Raw genomic sequence first — 16284 nt, forward strand, 5'->3', positions numbered from 1 at the left:
TAATTAAACACCTCCCCTCAGAGAGTGTATTTACAGAAAAATGCAGAGAGAATGAGGCTGCATGTATTTACACAGTGTTGTTTATTTGCATGGATAACACCACAGTGTACAGCACACAGTTACACACATACAGGAGTTCTGTGTAGTTGATTGGAGGCAGTGATCGCTTGAGAAAATGAATCTGCATCCTCCCTATACCTTACCCTTATTATTATTATTATTTATTTCTTAGCAATACAAGTCAAGAAGCTTCATTAAATCATGAAGTTAGTGGATATTAGTATTTATTTATATATATTTATATCAAAGAATAAAATGTAACATGAACAGAAAATCAAAAGCATCCTGTCTCTGTCTGTGTACTGCAGTCATGTATGCATTATCTGTTATTTCTTCTCCTTCACAAAGACTCCTGCGCCAAAGCATTCAGGTTTTAAAATAATCATTCATTATATATTAATATTGCCCCCTCTTTTTTAATGATTTATTCCCAGTCAATCATACCGGTTTAAAATTTGGAAGTAGTTTAGGGTTGTCAGGGAGTAGCTGTATCTTTAAATGTTCTTTCAGGCCATTTCTTTTTGACCGCGTCGAACCCTTTCGGTCGGGTCACTTGACCCCCCGGTTCAGTTATCAAACCCAGACCCGGACACTGGCATTCAGAGGCTGCGTGTTAACTGGCTGGCTGGGATTGCCTGCTGTTTTAATGTTTGCTTTTCAAATCCGCGTAGGAGTGGTAGATAAAATCATACAGGTCCCCTGCTGAACAGGAGCGCTTTCTTTCACAGTACGTCTCCAGTACACTGTAGAGTTTACCTGAGAGAGGGCGAGAGAGAGGGGTGGGGGGTGAGTACTGTGTTGTAAGTCCTATAAGAGTAACAAGGCTCACGTCTCTAATTCAGTTCATGGAGCTTGCAGTCTTTCGGAGCGGTTCTGTTGCTCCAACGGTGAGTTATTACATTTTTGTTTTCTATAGAGCTGCTTTGAGCTTGTCTGGAGAACCCCAAGCCAGGGCACTGAACATCCTTCCTCATGCTATTCAAATCACGGGACGACAGACAGACAGACAGACAGACAGATAAGGTATGACTATTGGAGTAGCAGGAGCCACAACCATGCAGAATGATTATACCAAACAATCAAGATGGGCTGAAAGGCCTCCTCTCGTTTGTAAACTTTCTTATGTTCTTATATCAAGGGAAATGTGAAGAACACATTTTTTTTTAATAAATGACATTCGAAGCAGACTCTTGTATCCACTGACGCTGTCAGTGTTTCCACCCTACAGCAACAGACCCCCCAGAACACCACATGCCTTCTCTGAGTTTGGCTTACCGACTGTGAAGTGCTGTTTTTGCAGGAAGTTGTGCATGTCCCAGATCTCCTGCACCAGCTCCTCGTTGCCGAAGGTAAAGTACACGATGTCTCTGCTCGCCTTGGAGGCCGCCATTATCTGGATGAGAGCTGGAGGAAGAGGGCAGAAAGACCAGTCCATCACGTTGCTGAAAGGACATGAGGAGCTTCATCTCAGGAAAGTTAGTCTCTGCTGAATTCTGCCGTTCTGATTTTAGGCTTAACATACGTAACTATTAACCCTTTGCGGTCCATTGTCGGACTGGGTCCGACATTGCAATTATTCCTCACAGGTCCTTTGTCGGACTGGGTCCGACATCATTATAGCAACGCAATAAACGGGTGTTTAGTCGTTTTTTCTCCGGAAAAAGACGAGAAAACCATTCAATTGCCGAGTGGTAGCGACAGGAGCCGAGACAGGTCGGAAAAAAAAAAAAAAAAAAAAAGGCGTATTTCATGAATAGTCATACATGGTATCAGGTATCAGATAATGGGCGTCCATAGTAAACAAGCTGGCTAAGTGCGTCAGCGCACTGAGACTATCATGGACATTTGCAGAGCTTTTTTCAGATGTTATAGTAATAAAATAATGACTTGGGTCGCATTATTGAGGAGTTTGGTGATAAAACGAGTGATCTGGAGATGATCGATCGGTATGTACGACTATTATTATTATTATTATTTATTTCTTACACAGCTGAACGCTATAGCAAACAAAAGGCTGGGGAGGGGCTGGAGATGCCTAGTGTGTGCTTTGTTGATATGCAGGGCCATTTAAACCCGTTTGACTGTGAAAAAAAATACTTTTAAACAGCGCGTATAAAATTAACTGCGAGTGTGAAAATTAATTAGACCTGGCGTGCCTGACGCGCGATTAATAAATGGACCGCAAAGGGTTAAACACTCAACAGCGCTGAATTTAAATAAATTCAATGGCAAATGGTTTGACTAGAAGTTCTTTCTCAATGTCTTCAAATGAAGACAACTTTGTCAAGGGAAAGTGTGTTTGTGATGCGGTGGTGCCCACACTCACTCATGTCTGTTTAAATCCATTAACGTGCTTGTGATGTCATTCACTACATAGTCAATGATGTAACAATCTGCTATTGCTTTGTTTAACCCTTCAGGCATCGTGGTATTGAGTCTATTCATCCATTTATTTTCCTTATATATATAAATATAAATGTGCTGAAACTTCCGCACCTTTCAGCTTGATGTCTCCATTGAAGGCTCCACAGCCCCAGTTCCCAGTCGCCACAGGGAGGTAGCACTGTGCTTGAACTCGGGGTTTGAACCCACAGTACGCCTGGGAGAGACAAACACAAGAACAGCACGTGGTCCATTACAGAACACAGACACTCTGAATCGGCTGGACATGTTCACTGATATGATAGACAGGGTCAGCTGGACATGTTCACTGATATGAGAGACAGGGTCAGCTGGACATGTTCACTGATATGAGAGACAGGGTCAGCTGGACATGTTCACTGATATGAGAGACAGGGTCGGCTGGACATGTACACTGATATGAGAGACAGGGTCAGCTGGACATGTTCACTGATATGAGAGACAGGCTTGGCTGGATATATTAAGTTCAGTATGAAGCGTCACAGAGGCCCGCAGCCCCACCTTGTTGAGCTCTCTGTCCACGTTTTTCATCTCAAACTGCTGCTGTTCATTTTTGAATTTGATGGCGTCGATGGCAACGATCTTAGTGCAGCGTCTCATCCACCTGTCCCTGCGTGGATCAGCAAGAGGAGACCGAGATCACACACTGAGACACTACACACACAGACAGAGGTACATACGCACACTAGGGAGGGATAGTGAGAAGTGTGTTTACCTGTCTGTGGTGTCTGTGTGAGGCCCGTCCCAGCTGTACGTGTCGCTGTAGCCGGAGTACTCGCTGTAGCACTGGGGCCCTGGAGAGATGAGAAACACTGAGACAGAGACTCTGAGAGAGAGAGAGGCAGGCAGAGAAGCAGACACACACACACACAGACAGACACACACACACACAGACACAGACAGACACACACACACACAGACACAGACAGACACACACACACACAGACAGACAGACACAGACAGACACACACACAGACAGACACACACAGACAGACACACACACACACACACACACACACACAGACAGACAGACACAGACAGACACACACACAGACAGACACAGACAGACAGACACACACACACACAGAGGGTATTGCCCCTTCTAGCAGAGCTGTACCGGTGATGCACAGCGCGTCACAATCGCCCAGCTTCTCAGTGAAGAGTCGAGACACGATGAGCTCCGTGTGGGTCAGGAACCGGATCTCCTCCTGAATCAGACCAGAACCCAGAACCCCCCCGCCGACCATCGCACAGGCAAAATCAACCTGCAACAGAACCGAACCGAGACACAGACAGACCGAGTCAGAACAGAACACAGAACCAAATCCACCGCACAGGCGAAATCAACCTGCAACAGAACCGAACCGAGACACAGACAGACCGGGTCAGAACAGAACACAGAGCCAGGACCACCCCCATCGACCATCGCACAGGCGAAATCAACCTGCAACAGAACAGAACCCAGAACCAGACACTCACACCCACACTCTCTCACTCACCTGGAGCATTCCCGTCCCATCCTTCTCAATTGTGCCCATTGAAGTGATGTGAAGTTTACTGATTTTGGAATCACAGCTGAAAGAGGAGGAACAAAAACATTTGAATAAACGGCATCTCCCCTTCCCTATACTGACATACTAAAGAAAAAACCCACCACTAACCAGACAGACAGACACAGTGTGCTGCCGTATCAGGACCTCTATCTCCGCTGAGCAGTATATCAGTATGTAATGCAGACCTGGAGGTCAATTATCATTACAATTGCAATGACAGAAGGGGTGGGTCACTGAAAGCGGCTGAAGATACGAGAAGGAGGATCGCTCGGTGTGACACACATGGGACTGAGAATGATTCAGCTTGGAAAGGGGTTTGCTTGAACTGCAGTCCATCAGTCATGTGGTCGCAATTCCAATTATGCAGGTGTGCCAAGACTCCACTACCATTACAAATTACACAATTCCGATTGTAACTGGACCCCAGGGCCTGATGCAATGCCAATGGGAATAAATCTTGTATTTATTATTTTGATATAAACATGACATTAAAGTGTTCTATCCTGCCTGACCTGTTGTTTGACGAAGCCAATGTATTTATGAAGAAGAAGGAGGTGGTCAAATACTACGACTACAACCACTACTAATAACATAAGGCAGTTCTTGAAAGACACGAGGCTCGCTGCTCACCGTTTCCAGTCACATCGTCCCGCAAGGCTTCGTCTCTCGAACGTCACCAGACCCTGCGGAGGCTCCTCTATGTGAGAGGAGAGAGGAAGCACAAGCAGGGTCAGTTCACTGGTCTGGCCCCTAGAATCAGAATACACGTGCAGGGTCATTTTGTAACTTTCCTACATGCTTTTCCCATGGTTACTGTGACTTGGTTTACCCTGGTTTAATATGCTTTACTACACCTATCTGGGCTTCACAGTGCTTAACCTATTATTTACCATGCTTTCACAGTTTAGTACACTGTGCCGTGCTTTCAGTGTTTATTACACTGTGCTGTGCTTTCCCTGTGTTTATTACACTGTGTCGTGCTTTCCCTGTGTTTATTACACTGTGCTGTGCTTTCGCTGTGTTTATTACACTGTGCTGTGCTTTCAGTGTTTATTACACTGTGCTGTGCTTTCACTGTGTTTATTACACTGTGCTGTGCTTTCGCTGTGTTTATTACACTGTGCCGTGCTTTCGCTGTGTTTATTACACTGTGCCGTGCTTTCACTGTGTTTATTACACTGTGCCGTGCTTTCACTGTGCTTATTACACTGTGCTGTGCTTTCACTGTGTTTATTACACTGTGCCGTGCTTTCCCTGTGTTTATTACACTGTGCTGTGCTTTCACTGTGTTTATTACACTGTGCTGTGCTTTCGCTGTGTTTATTACACTGTGCCGTGCTTTCGCTGTGTTTATTACACTGTGCCGTGCTTTCCCTGTGTTTATTACACTGTGTCGTGCTTTCGCTGTGTTTATTACACTGTGCCGTGCTTTCACTGTGCTTTATTACACTGTGCTGTGCTTTCACTGTGTTTATTACACTGTGCCGTGCTTTCCCTGTGTTTATTACACTGTGCCGTGCTTTCACTGTGTTGTGCTTTCACTGTGTTTATTACACTGTGCTGTGCTTTCGCTGTGTTTATTACACTGTGCCGTGCTTTCACTGTGTTTATTACACTGTGCCGTGCTTTCACTGTGTTTATTACACTGTGCCGTGCTTTCCCTGTGTTTATTACACTGTGCTGTGCTTTCACTGTGCTTATTACACTGTGCCGTGCTTTCGCTGTGTTTATTACACTGTGCTGTGCAGTACCTGTAACACTCCTGAAGTACTGGAAGATTGTCTTCAGTTTTTGTTGCTTCCTTTTTGAACTTTCTCCAAACAGCCTGTTGAGAAAGATTTTCTTTATTCATACAGTGCACTGCATTACTGAAAGGCTGGTCTGGTGCATTAACATGAACCCGCTAGCGCCACCTAGCCCCCGAGACTGGAGCCCAGACCTCCAGTGGAAGCTGAAAGGCTGGTCTAGTGCATTAACATGAACCCGCTAGCGCCACCTAGCCCCCCAGACTGGAGCCCAGGCCCTGCAGCAAGCTGAAAGGCCGGTCTAGTGCCACCTAGCCCCCCAGACTGGAGCCCAGGCCCTGGAGGAAGCTGAAAGGCTGGCGTCTCGCTGTCTCTGACCTGTTGAAGTTGATGTCGGGGTAGTTGCTGTACTCGGCTCGCGGGTGGGTGGAGTTACGGTGAGGGAAGGTGCAGAAGAAGGCGTTGGCCAGGAGGCAGGAGATCTGTTCCTGGGACAGGGTGAGGGAGTGAGACGTGCCCTGCTTCAGGAGGGGGATAGCCTGGGAGAGAGAGAGAGGGTGAGATACAGATGGAGATATAAATCAGTATATAAATAGGACACAAAATGAAAATGAAACATGTGAAACGTTACTTTGGGGCAGATGTCTGGTAGCTTGAGAGCCAGTTCAGCCATGGCCTTCACAACTCTAAACAGCTCACGCTTAGGCTCCTCAGTCTGTGGAGAGAGGGAGAGGAACTGAATTGAACTGAATGACTTTATTATTATTATTATTTATTTCTTAGCAGACGCCCTTATCCAGGGTGACTTACAATTGTTACAAGATCTCACATTATTTTTACATACAATTACCCATTTATACAGCTAGGTTTTTTAATGGAGCAATCTAGGTAAAGTACCTTGCTCAAGGGTACAGCAGCAGTGTCCCCCCACCTGGGATTGAACCCACGACCCTCCGGTCAAGAGTCCAGAGCCCTAACCACTACTCCACGCTGCTGCCCACTTTAACATGGAGAAAGACTTCTAGTCAAAACGTTAGTCATTGAATTTAATATGTTTAAAAATTTCTAATGCTACCAACCTCAAAGTATTTGTGCAGCGCATCAAACTTCCACTCGGTCTTGTAATTCACATTGTAGGACTTGATCACCTCCTGCAGAAGACAGTCCAATGAGACAAAATACAAAACTAACATGAAGACCTGGAATAATGCACTAGACCAGCCATTCACCTTCCTCTGGGGGCCTGGGTTCCAGTCTGGGGGGCTAGGTGGCGCTAGTGGGTTAATGTTACTGCACTAGACCAGCCTTTCACCTTCCTCTGGAGCCCTGGGTTCCAGTCTGGGGGGCTAGGTGGCGCTAGTGGGTTCATGTTAATGCACTAGACCAGCCTTTCATCTTCCTCTGGAGGCCTGGGTTCCAATCTGGGGGGCTAGGTGGCGCTAGCGGGTTAATGTTAATGCACTAGACCAGTCTTTCAGCTTCCTCTGGAGGCCTGGGTTCCAGTCTGGGGGGCTAGGTGGCGCTAGCGGGTTAATGTTACTGCACTAGACCAGCCTTTCAGCTTCCTCTGGAGCCCTGGGTTCCAGTCTGGGGGGCTAGGTGGCGCTAGCGGGTTAATGTTACTGCACTAGACAGACCAGCCTTTCAGCTTCCTCTAGGTTCTATTCTGGTAAATGACCCGTTCCCTCCCTCGTTGCTTTCTCTTACCTCGATGGTTTCAGATTTAGTGACGTTTGACAGCTTGCTGAGCTTCTTTTTTATCAAATCCCAACGAAGTTTTTCGTCACTCCCAAACTAAAAGGAAAAGGATAAAAGATGAAAAGACGTCGTATTGAAAGACAGTTTTCCAACCCTGAAGAAGTTTGTGACTTCTCGGTCGCTGCGTGACTCTCCTACCATCCCTTGCTTGTTGAACGTGTTCCTCGTGGAGTTTGGCATTTTAACGTGGTCACTGTTCCACAAATTGGATCCAGGCTGCGGCCGCAGCTTCTTGTCCTTTTTGAAATCCAGAAGCTGCCCAGGCAAAAAAATAATAATAATAATAACTAGAAGTTGCAAGCAACTTTACAGCTTGCAAAGAGTTCTTGTGACATGTAAGCATTTTGATTGGTTGCCATTCACTCAGTTGTAGAAATCACTTTCCATAGGCCTTTTTCTTTTTGTTTGTTACAAACTTGACATTAATAGTAACAGCATAAGCTATACGTACAGTTCACTTCAGGAATGTACATCAAACATGGGTGAATGAATAAGTATATCTATGTGGTGTGTGTATAAACCTCCTTATTGTACAGTTTCATATTGGCATTCGACCCAATTCAGAAAAGCAACTTTCAGTAGAGTCACATGGAACTGCAAGCTTTGACTAAAATTTCTCTATGCTTTGCACATAATAGGCATCTGACATTTACATTCATAAATTGATTCTCTCTCTCTCTCTCTCTCTCTCTCTCTCTCTCTCTCTCTCTCTCACAGCCTGGGCCGTATGGTTTTCACCTCAATAGCATCACAATAATTTCCACAGCACACCCCTTATTTTATGTATGTGTGTATGTAGTCATGAATTGTGTCTATATGCTTGTCTATCAGGCTTGGCTTTTTGGTTTTGTGTCCTTCCTTGCTTCCCTCACCGTCTCCAGTGCTGCTCACACTGTCTGAGCAGGTCTAAAAAACATTCAGGAGCACAACAGGATTGCAGAATCGCTGTGGTGTATATGTTAATGAGGTGACGCCTCATATTGTGTGCTTCGTTGAGAGGGTAGATCTGCACTCAGAATGACAAGGGATTCTAAACGTTTAAACCACAGCAGAATCGAAGTGTGTTCACATCAGCCTTCGTCTGTGTTTTATTCAGATTTAATGACCTGTAATACGTTTGTAGGTGTGGGTTGGCTGGTAGAACGAAATACACTCTCAACTTGATTGGCCACCATTTAGAAACGTGCAGAATAATATTGTGTTAGCCTACCATGTCAATGAAACCAAGTCAAGTAGACAAACTCTTCGGCTAGTCCCTTCTTTCGCTAACAATATAAAATATATAGCAGACTCTCGAGTGTGGGGTGGCTGTATTGGATGGTAAGTTAACTCAGTGAATGCCTTACGTTGATGAGCACGGTGTGCCTGGGTCCAAACTGCAGCTCTCCTGGGTCCTCTCTGTACTCGAGGCCTCTCCTCATCAACGCCAGCTCCTCCCCCAGCCACACTGCCCCCCCGCTGGGGCTGACCCCCACTTCCATCGGCTCCTCCCTCTCTCTCGTCCGCTCTTCCCTCTCTCTCGTCGGCTCCTCCCTCTCTCTCGTCCGCTCCTCCCTCTCTCTCGTCCGCTCCTCCCTCTCTCTCGTCGGCTCCTCCCTCTCTCTCGTCCGCTCTTCCCTCTCTCTCGTCGGCTCCTCCCTCTCTCTCCTCGGCTCCTCCCTCTCTCTCGTCGGATCCTCCATCTCTCTCCTCGGATCCTCCCTCTCTCTCGTCGGCTCCTCCCTCTCTCTCCGCGGCTCCTCCCTCTCTCTCGTCCGCTCTTCCCTCTCTCTCGTCCACTCCTCCCTCTCTCTCGTCCGCTCCTCCCTCTCTCTCCGCGGCTCCTCCCTCTCTCTCGTCGGCTCCTCCCTCTCTCTCGTCCGCTCTTCCCTCTCTCTCGTCCACTCCTCCCTCTCTCTCGTCCGCTCCTCCCTCTCTCTCATCGGCTCCCCCCTCCTCTCCCCCTCCTCTCCCCCTTTCTTCTCTTCCTTGTCCCTGTCGCTCTCCTCTTCAGCAGCGGACCCCTTTGGGGGTGGCTTGCTGTTTTCTCCCCTTGGTAAATCCCCTGGCTCCTGGGGCCCGGACGACGGTGCGTGGTTTAACAGGTCCCGCATTTGGTTGCTGTCGTTTCTGTCTCTTACGTTTTTCAAAGACATTCCTGTAAAAAAATTAAAATAAAATAAAAAAAATCAACCAGTTTGATCACTTTTCAAGTTTCAATCAGCACTTTCATACTAAACTTGCAGCGGTGGGGGGTTATAGATATCATTTACAAGACCTGACACCAACAAAGTAAACAAACAAATGAACACGTGCACATAGATGCTGTCTTTCTCTCCTGGCAATACTTACCTGCATATCGACAGCTTAAAATGTTTAAGAATTGACTCATAAGATATCATGATATAAATATTACAAGAAAAAGGTAATGCAGGAACACAACAATGTGAATAACTGATTTAAAAAAAAAAACGATATCAGGACGTTTAGGACAAAAGCCCTCCTTCAGCTGTGTGGAAAGGAAACGCAGCGCGGTACACTTGGTATGCTTCAAGAATTCTGTGGTTAATGATTGTCAAAATGAAATGTTCTTCCCAGAGGTTCCCAAGTGAACTGCGCTGTGTTTACTGCTGTTTCGACTCAGCTGAAAAAGGGATTTGTCTGTAACACCCTGCAATAAATAAGTGGGGGGGGGGGGGGGGCGTGTAAATCGTCTTTACACTTAATGAATTGAACCCCTTCCTGTTCACATATGTATGCATGGTGCTGTTCCCTTTTGGACAATATAGCACTCTGCCTTTAATGCACTTTAATTTATCTGCTCCATATTTCAATGTATTTAATCCTGCACTGAACCCAATCTGTAGTATCTTGTATTTCACTTACACTCGTATCTAACCCTGATGTAACTATCAACACTGTTCTCTGCTCTTGAACTGCCCCGATATCAAATCATACTGTGTTTTGTATTTGCTCTTATTAGGACTGAAGTCATTGTATTTTGTATCTTGCTCTTAATTGTACTGTAATTCTTGATCTGTATTTTTTGTATACAACTGTGAGTCGCCCTGGGTAAGGGCGTCTGCTAAGAAATAAATAATAATAATAATAATAATAATAATAATAATAATAATAATAATAGAAAGTAAGTTTACTACATCAACGCACCGCCCTGTATTTGTAAAACGACGTCAAATTGCTTCGACTTGCCTGTCTCTCTCGCTCCATTTCAATGGAACTAGTTTTCAATTACTTTTGGTTTCATTTTCCACGAAACTCAACGTTGCTGTTTTTTGACATTATAGCGCCACTTAAACACCAGCACTTACCGAATGCGTATAATAATAATAATAATAATAATAATAATAATAATAATAATAATAATAATAATTCTCTATACTCGAGTCTGTTTCTACCTGCGTTATTATTGCATACGTACCTGGTTCTTAGTTTCGCAGAACGTCCTTTTAGGCTGGGCGTGCACGGCCGCCTCCAAACACGACAAACTTTACTAAAACAAGCGCAGTTTGTACTAAAATATGCCAGGTTTTTCCTGAAGCGAAACTTTTACTGCCACCAACACGGAGCGTCTTTGCAATGCAAGCACCAGCCCTACCGAGAGTGTGAGAGGAGCGCTCAGCCAATAGCAGAGCAGGGTCAGCGGGCAACACTGAAAGCGAAACGACATGCGCCATAATAACCTGTTTATATTACAGCGTGTATGTAGAAACACGCAGGACATCCACATTAACTCCTAAATAGAGATTCGGCGTGTAAATGAAAGCGTTGTTCTGTTTTCACTGGACTTGAATGTGTTCTTATCACTGCAGCAGTGATCATAAAGAAACCACGTTCGTGTCCCGATGCATTTGTATGTAGAAGCTGCAATGTGAACAAGGTCTCCCTGCTTTCGTTGTGATCTGGTCGAGCGCACAGCAAGCTGCTGAAGCGCGTTAGTTTGAGTGATGCGGTTTAAAAACGAAAAAAAACAGAAACTGCTCTGAAATGAGGATGTCGGAGACAGCAAGGGGTGGTGTTTGAATGCGTTCTTCACTCAGATTGCGTTGCGGGATATTTCTGCACGTTTAATTGTATTTGTGTGTGTGTGTGATCGCCTCGCCCAACACTGTGTTCTTTGACATTGTGTGCAATGGAGTTCAACACAAAGACACTAGGTGGCGCCACACTCCAGTGTTCCGATCCCTGAAACCCGTATCGATTGAGACTGGAAATGCAATGAAAAAGAAAAGCCTCTCATTGATCAATTCTGCATTCTACACATTTTAAAATATATTCTAAATATGATTACCAAAAAGGGGGAAAAATAAATAGTCATGCAAATAGTTACAATATTCTAATATAATTCTTATATAATTTATATGTATTAAAATGATATATACATATTCTGAACTGACACGATGAACAACAATATTCCATGTTCATAAGCATTATTCAGAGTTTCATAAATAGCGTGTTAAAAAATATCTGCCTCAAATAGGCTCGAATGAATGCACCTGCAACAGAGAGAGAGAGACTTGACTTTTAATTTTACTTTATTTTCATATAATTATGAAATATATTTCATATAATCAAAATAACACAACCCCCCCCCCCCTTATACAAAAAAAACCCCTTAACCATACACACAAATCAACTTCAGATTTTTAATTTTTAGAAATTAAAACTCAGTCGCTCTCCATCTAATTCACACAAAACATCATTACAACACCACGCCTCCTCAAAACTCTCCAGATCTTGCATCAATTTGTAGTGATTATAATCCAGCTGAACTCTGCATTTCACCAGCATGTTAAACACAGTCATGACATTCTCATCCCCATTCACTTTCTTTCCTGCTTTTCTACACAGTCAGTTTAGCCTGGCCTAGCAGGAAATTAGCTAGTTGGTCAATGTTTTTTGTTTTTCTCTTATACCTTATACCATAAATAAAAACTGTCCCAAGAGAACCGGGATCCAGCAGGATGCTCATCAATCACTAGAAACACTTCACGAAGAAAAGTCGTTGATAAACTGGAAGCTCTATGTTTTAATGGCGAGCTATTTGAATTATTAAAATAGTGAGCTGTTATTGTATGAGTTTACTTTTCATCTTCTTTATATAATATATTCTCATAAGGTTTCAAAGAATTAAAACAGCAGGCAAACAAAAATAACTGATCAATGTTGCTGTTTGTGTCTCTCTCTCTCTCTCTCTCTCTCTCTCTCTCTCCTATCATTTGAAGCATGCATATCGTTAACATAGGGGCAGCAGTGTGGAGTAGTGGTCAGGGCTCTGGACTCTTGACCGGAGGGTCGTGGGTTCAATCCCAGGTGGGGGACACTGCTGCTGTACCCTTGAGCAAGGTACTTTACCTAGATTGCTCCAGTAAAAACCCAACTGTATAAATGGGGAATTGTATGTAAAAATAATGTGATATCTTGTAACAATTGTAAGTCGCTCTGGATAAGGGCGTCAGCTAAGAAATAAATAAATAAATAAATAAATAAATAAATAAATAATAACATGTTCACCTCTATCACATAGCACACGTCACCACTCTCTCTCTCTCTCTGTGCGTGTGTAATACGAGACGACTGTATCTCTGCTAATTTACACATTGCACGTTGCCATGGTGATCTTTGTTCTCGTCACAACCGGTCTCTACTGCTGCAGTGACGTAAGCAGAAAGCTGATCTACGCGAGCTGCTAAAAAAAAAAAAAAAAAAAAAAAAAAAATGACCCTGTTCCGTGAATTGCTGCCGTGCGCGTCTAATGTGTGCACTGCAAAACAAATAGACAGGTACAAAATACACCCTGAGGTTACAAAACACGAAGCACACACTTACACGAAACAGATTCGTTTGACGTGCAAATGGTTTCTGTCCGCTCTGTTTGTAACACGGCTGGACGGATTGAGGTTCTGAGAGCGGTTCTGTCCGATCTGTTTGTAACACGGCTGGACGGATTGAGGTTCTGAGAGCGGTTCTGTCCGATCTGTTTGTAACACGGCTGGTCGGATTGAGGTTCTGAGAGCGGTTCTGTCTGATCTGTTTGTAACACGGCTGGTCGGATTGAGGTTCTGAGAGCGGTTCTGTCTGATCTGTTTGTAACACGGCTGGACGGATTGAGGTTCTGAGAGCGGTTCTGTCTGATCTGTTTGTAACACGGCTGGTCGGATTGAGGTTCTGAGAGCGGTTCTGTCCGATCTGTTTGTAACACGGCTGGTCGGATTGAGGTTCTGAGAGCGGTTCTGTCCGATCTGTTTGTAACACGGCTGGTCGGATTGAGGTTCTGAGAGCGGTTCTGTCCGATCTGTTTGTAACACGGCTGGTCGGATTGAGGTTCTGAGAGCGGTTCTGTCCGATCTGTTTGTAACACGGCTGGTCGGATTGAGGTTCTGAGAGCGGTTCTGTCCGATCTGTTTGTAACACGGCTGGTCGGATTGAGGTTCTGAGAGCGGTTCTGTCCGATCTGTTTGTAACACGGCTGGACGGATTGAGGTTCTGAGAGCGGTTCTGTCCGATCTGTTTGTAACGCGGCTGGTCGGATTGAGGTTCTGAGAGCGGTTCTGTCCGATCTGTTTGTAACACGGCTGGACGGATTGAGGTTCTGAGAGCGGTTCTGTCCGATCTGTTTGTTATACGGCTGGACGGATTGAGGTTCTGAGAGCGGTTCTGTCCGATCTGTTTGTAACACGGCTGGACGGATTGAGGTTCTGAGAGCGGTTCTGTCCGATCTGTTTGTTATACGGCTGGACGGACTGAGGTTCTGAGAGCGGTTCTGTCCGATCTGTTTGTAACACGGCTGGTCGGATTGAGGTTCTGTCCGATCTGTTTGTAACACGGCTGGTCGGATTGAGGTTCTGAGAGCGGTTCTGTCCGATCTGTTTGTAACACGGCTGGTCGGATTGAGGTTCTGAGAGCGGTTCTGTCCGATCTGTTTGTAACACGGCTGGACGGATTGAGGTTCTGAGAGCGGTTCTGTCCGATCTGTTTGTAACACGGCTGGACGGATTGAGGTTCTGTCCGATCTGTTTGTAACACGGCTGGTCGGATTGAGGTTCTGAGAGCGGTTCTGTCCGATCTGTTTGTAACACGGCTGGACGGATTGAGGTTCTGATAGTTGGCGCTCGGTTGGCATGTGTTTCTGTTTCCAAAACGAAAAACAACAGAGAAAAAAAACGGGGGGGGGGGTTATAATAGTGTCAAAGGTCAGACCACAACCCAATGCCACCCATATGCTGCCGCGTGGCATGGCATTGTGGGTAAATTCTCTTTGATTGGGTTAAATAGACAAGAGGAGCAGGAGAGAAGGACTGAAAGAGAAAGGAGGAGAGGAGAGGAGGGAGTAGGCAGCAGCCCCCCCCCCCCCCCCTCCCCCTCAGACGCCGATGGCTGCCCAGGAATGTTCTTGGCTGCGCGGAGTGTCGCAGTCACTGCAATGGAATGCACTGCGCTGAACCCAAAACATAAGATTGACTTAAAAAGGCTAGCAAAACGCAAGCAGCTCTCAACCTTGTGTGTGTGTCTGTATCAGTGTGTGTGTGTGTGTGTGCGTGTCTGTCTGTGTGTATCAGTGTGTGTGTGTGTGTATCAGTGTGTGCGTGTCTGTCTGTGTGTATCAGTGTGTGTGTGTGTGTATCAGTGTGTGTCTCTATCAGTGTGTGTCTGTATCAGTGTGTGTGTGTGTGTGTGTGTATCAGTGTGTGTGTGTCAGTGTGTGTGTGTGTGTATCAGTGTGTGTGTGTATCAGTGTGTGTGTCAGTGTGTGTGTGTGTGTGTGTATATCAGTGTGCGTATCAGTGTGTGTGTATCAGTGTGTGTGTGTGTGTATCAGTGTTTTAATGATAATATTAATAAGAAGCCTCGCATTGCAGTCCAGTCTGTTACTGTATTTAATGACTGCAGAGAGACAGAGGGAGGGGAATCAGGCACCGATATGAAGTCACAAGCGGCGGCGGGATCTGTGTCTGTTTCCACAGCAACGTGGGTGTCTGCCTCGGGCGCGCTAATGAGCCTGAAAGCCCGACAGTGAGACAGCCACGCACCGCGAACAGCGATTATATACATGCATACATGCGTACATGCATGAATACATACATACATGCATGGATGCATACGTACATACATGCATGCATACGTATATACATGCATTTATTTGATTACCTAACCTTATTTAAAACATAATAGTAACTGCAATGCTTCCACCCATCGCTATTTCCACGTGTCATGCTGTATTGCCTAAACGATATAATTGCAGGTATAATTATGTCACATTTTAAACACACACTGTACTAGGGATGGGCGCGGCTCACACATCTTTATAGAAAAAAAAGCAAAGAGATGCCAAGGTCAGAGCGGATTTGATTTGAAAAAGTTAGCAGTGGGCTCCGGGAATACTCAACTGAAATGCATCGTCACTTCCTTTCTCTTTAACTATGTTGTTTTGATAACTTACTCTAATTTCGTTAACCACAAAAGTTACGTCTCAATGTAACGCATCAAATGACATCCGTACATACAGCTTGCGTGCGGATTGTTTACACAGAAAGATGTCTTTGGTACTTGATGGGTTAACAGAGATGGTCTATATTGAAATGAATTCTGCATTGAAAGCAAGACTTTATTATTATTATTATTATTATTATTATTACTGACGTGGCCTAAATGTTTTTGTGTTTGTTTTTGTTTTATGAATAAAATTCACCCACAACTATAAAAATACAAATTTGTCAAAGAGTTTGATACGTTTATTTTAGTTCCGCAGT

At 44.9% G+C, this 16284-nt stretch overlaps 1 protein-coding gene across 1 annotated transcript; it reads right to left on the bottom strand.

The window, feature by feature from the left end:
- Positions 1-62: 62 nt before the first annotated feature.
- On the bottom strand, positions 63-11184 carry LOC117397791 (poly(ADP-ribose) glycohydrolase). Its single transcript, XM_059020103.1, has 16 exons — positions 10956-11184; positions 8884-9674; positions 7676-7792; positions 7487-7573; positions 6859-6930; positions 6411-6494; positions 6158-6318; positions 5786-5859; positions 4665-4731; positions 3981-4056; positions 3599-3746; positions 3197-3275; positions 2983-3091; positions 2557-2659; positions 1336-1464; positions 63-816 (listed from the first exon to the last, which is right to left on the bottom strand). The coding sequence occupies exons 2-16, from the start codon at positions 9670-9672 to the stop codon at positions 704-706; spliced, it is 2208 nt and encodes a 735-aa protein (XP_058876086.1). The 5' UTR covers positions 9673-9674; positions 10956-11184; the 3' UTR covers positions 63-703.
- Between the last annotated feature and the right edge of the window lie 5100 nt (positions 11185-16284).

Source organism: Acipenser ruthenus, unplaced genomic scaffold, assembly GCF_902713425.1.
Source record: "Acipenser ruthenus unplaced genomic scaffold, fAciRut3.2 maternal haplotype, whole genome shotgun sequence".
NCBI classification, from domain to species: Eukaryota; Metazoa; Chordata; class Actinopteri; order Acipenseriformes; family Acipenseridae; genus Acipenser; species Acipenser ruthenus.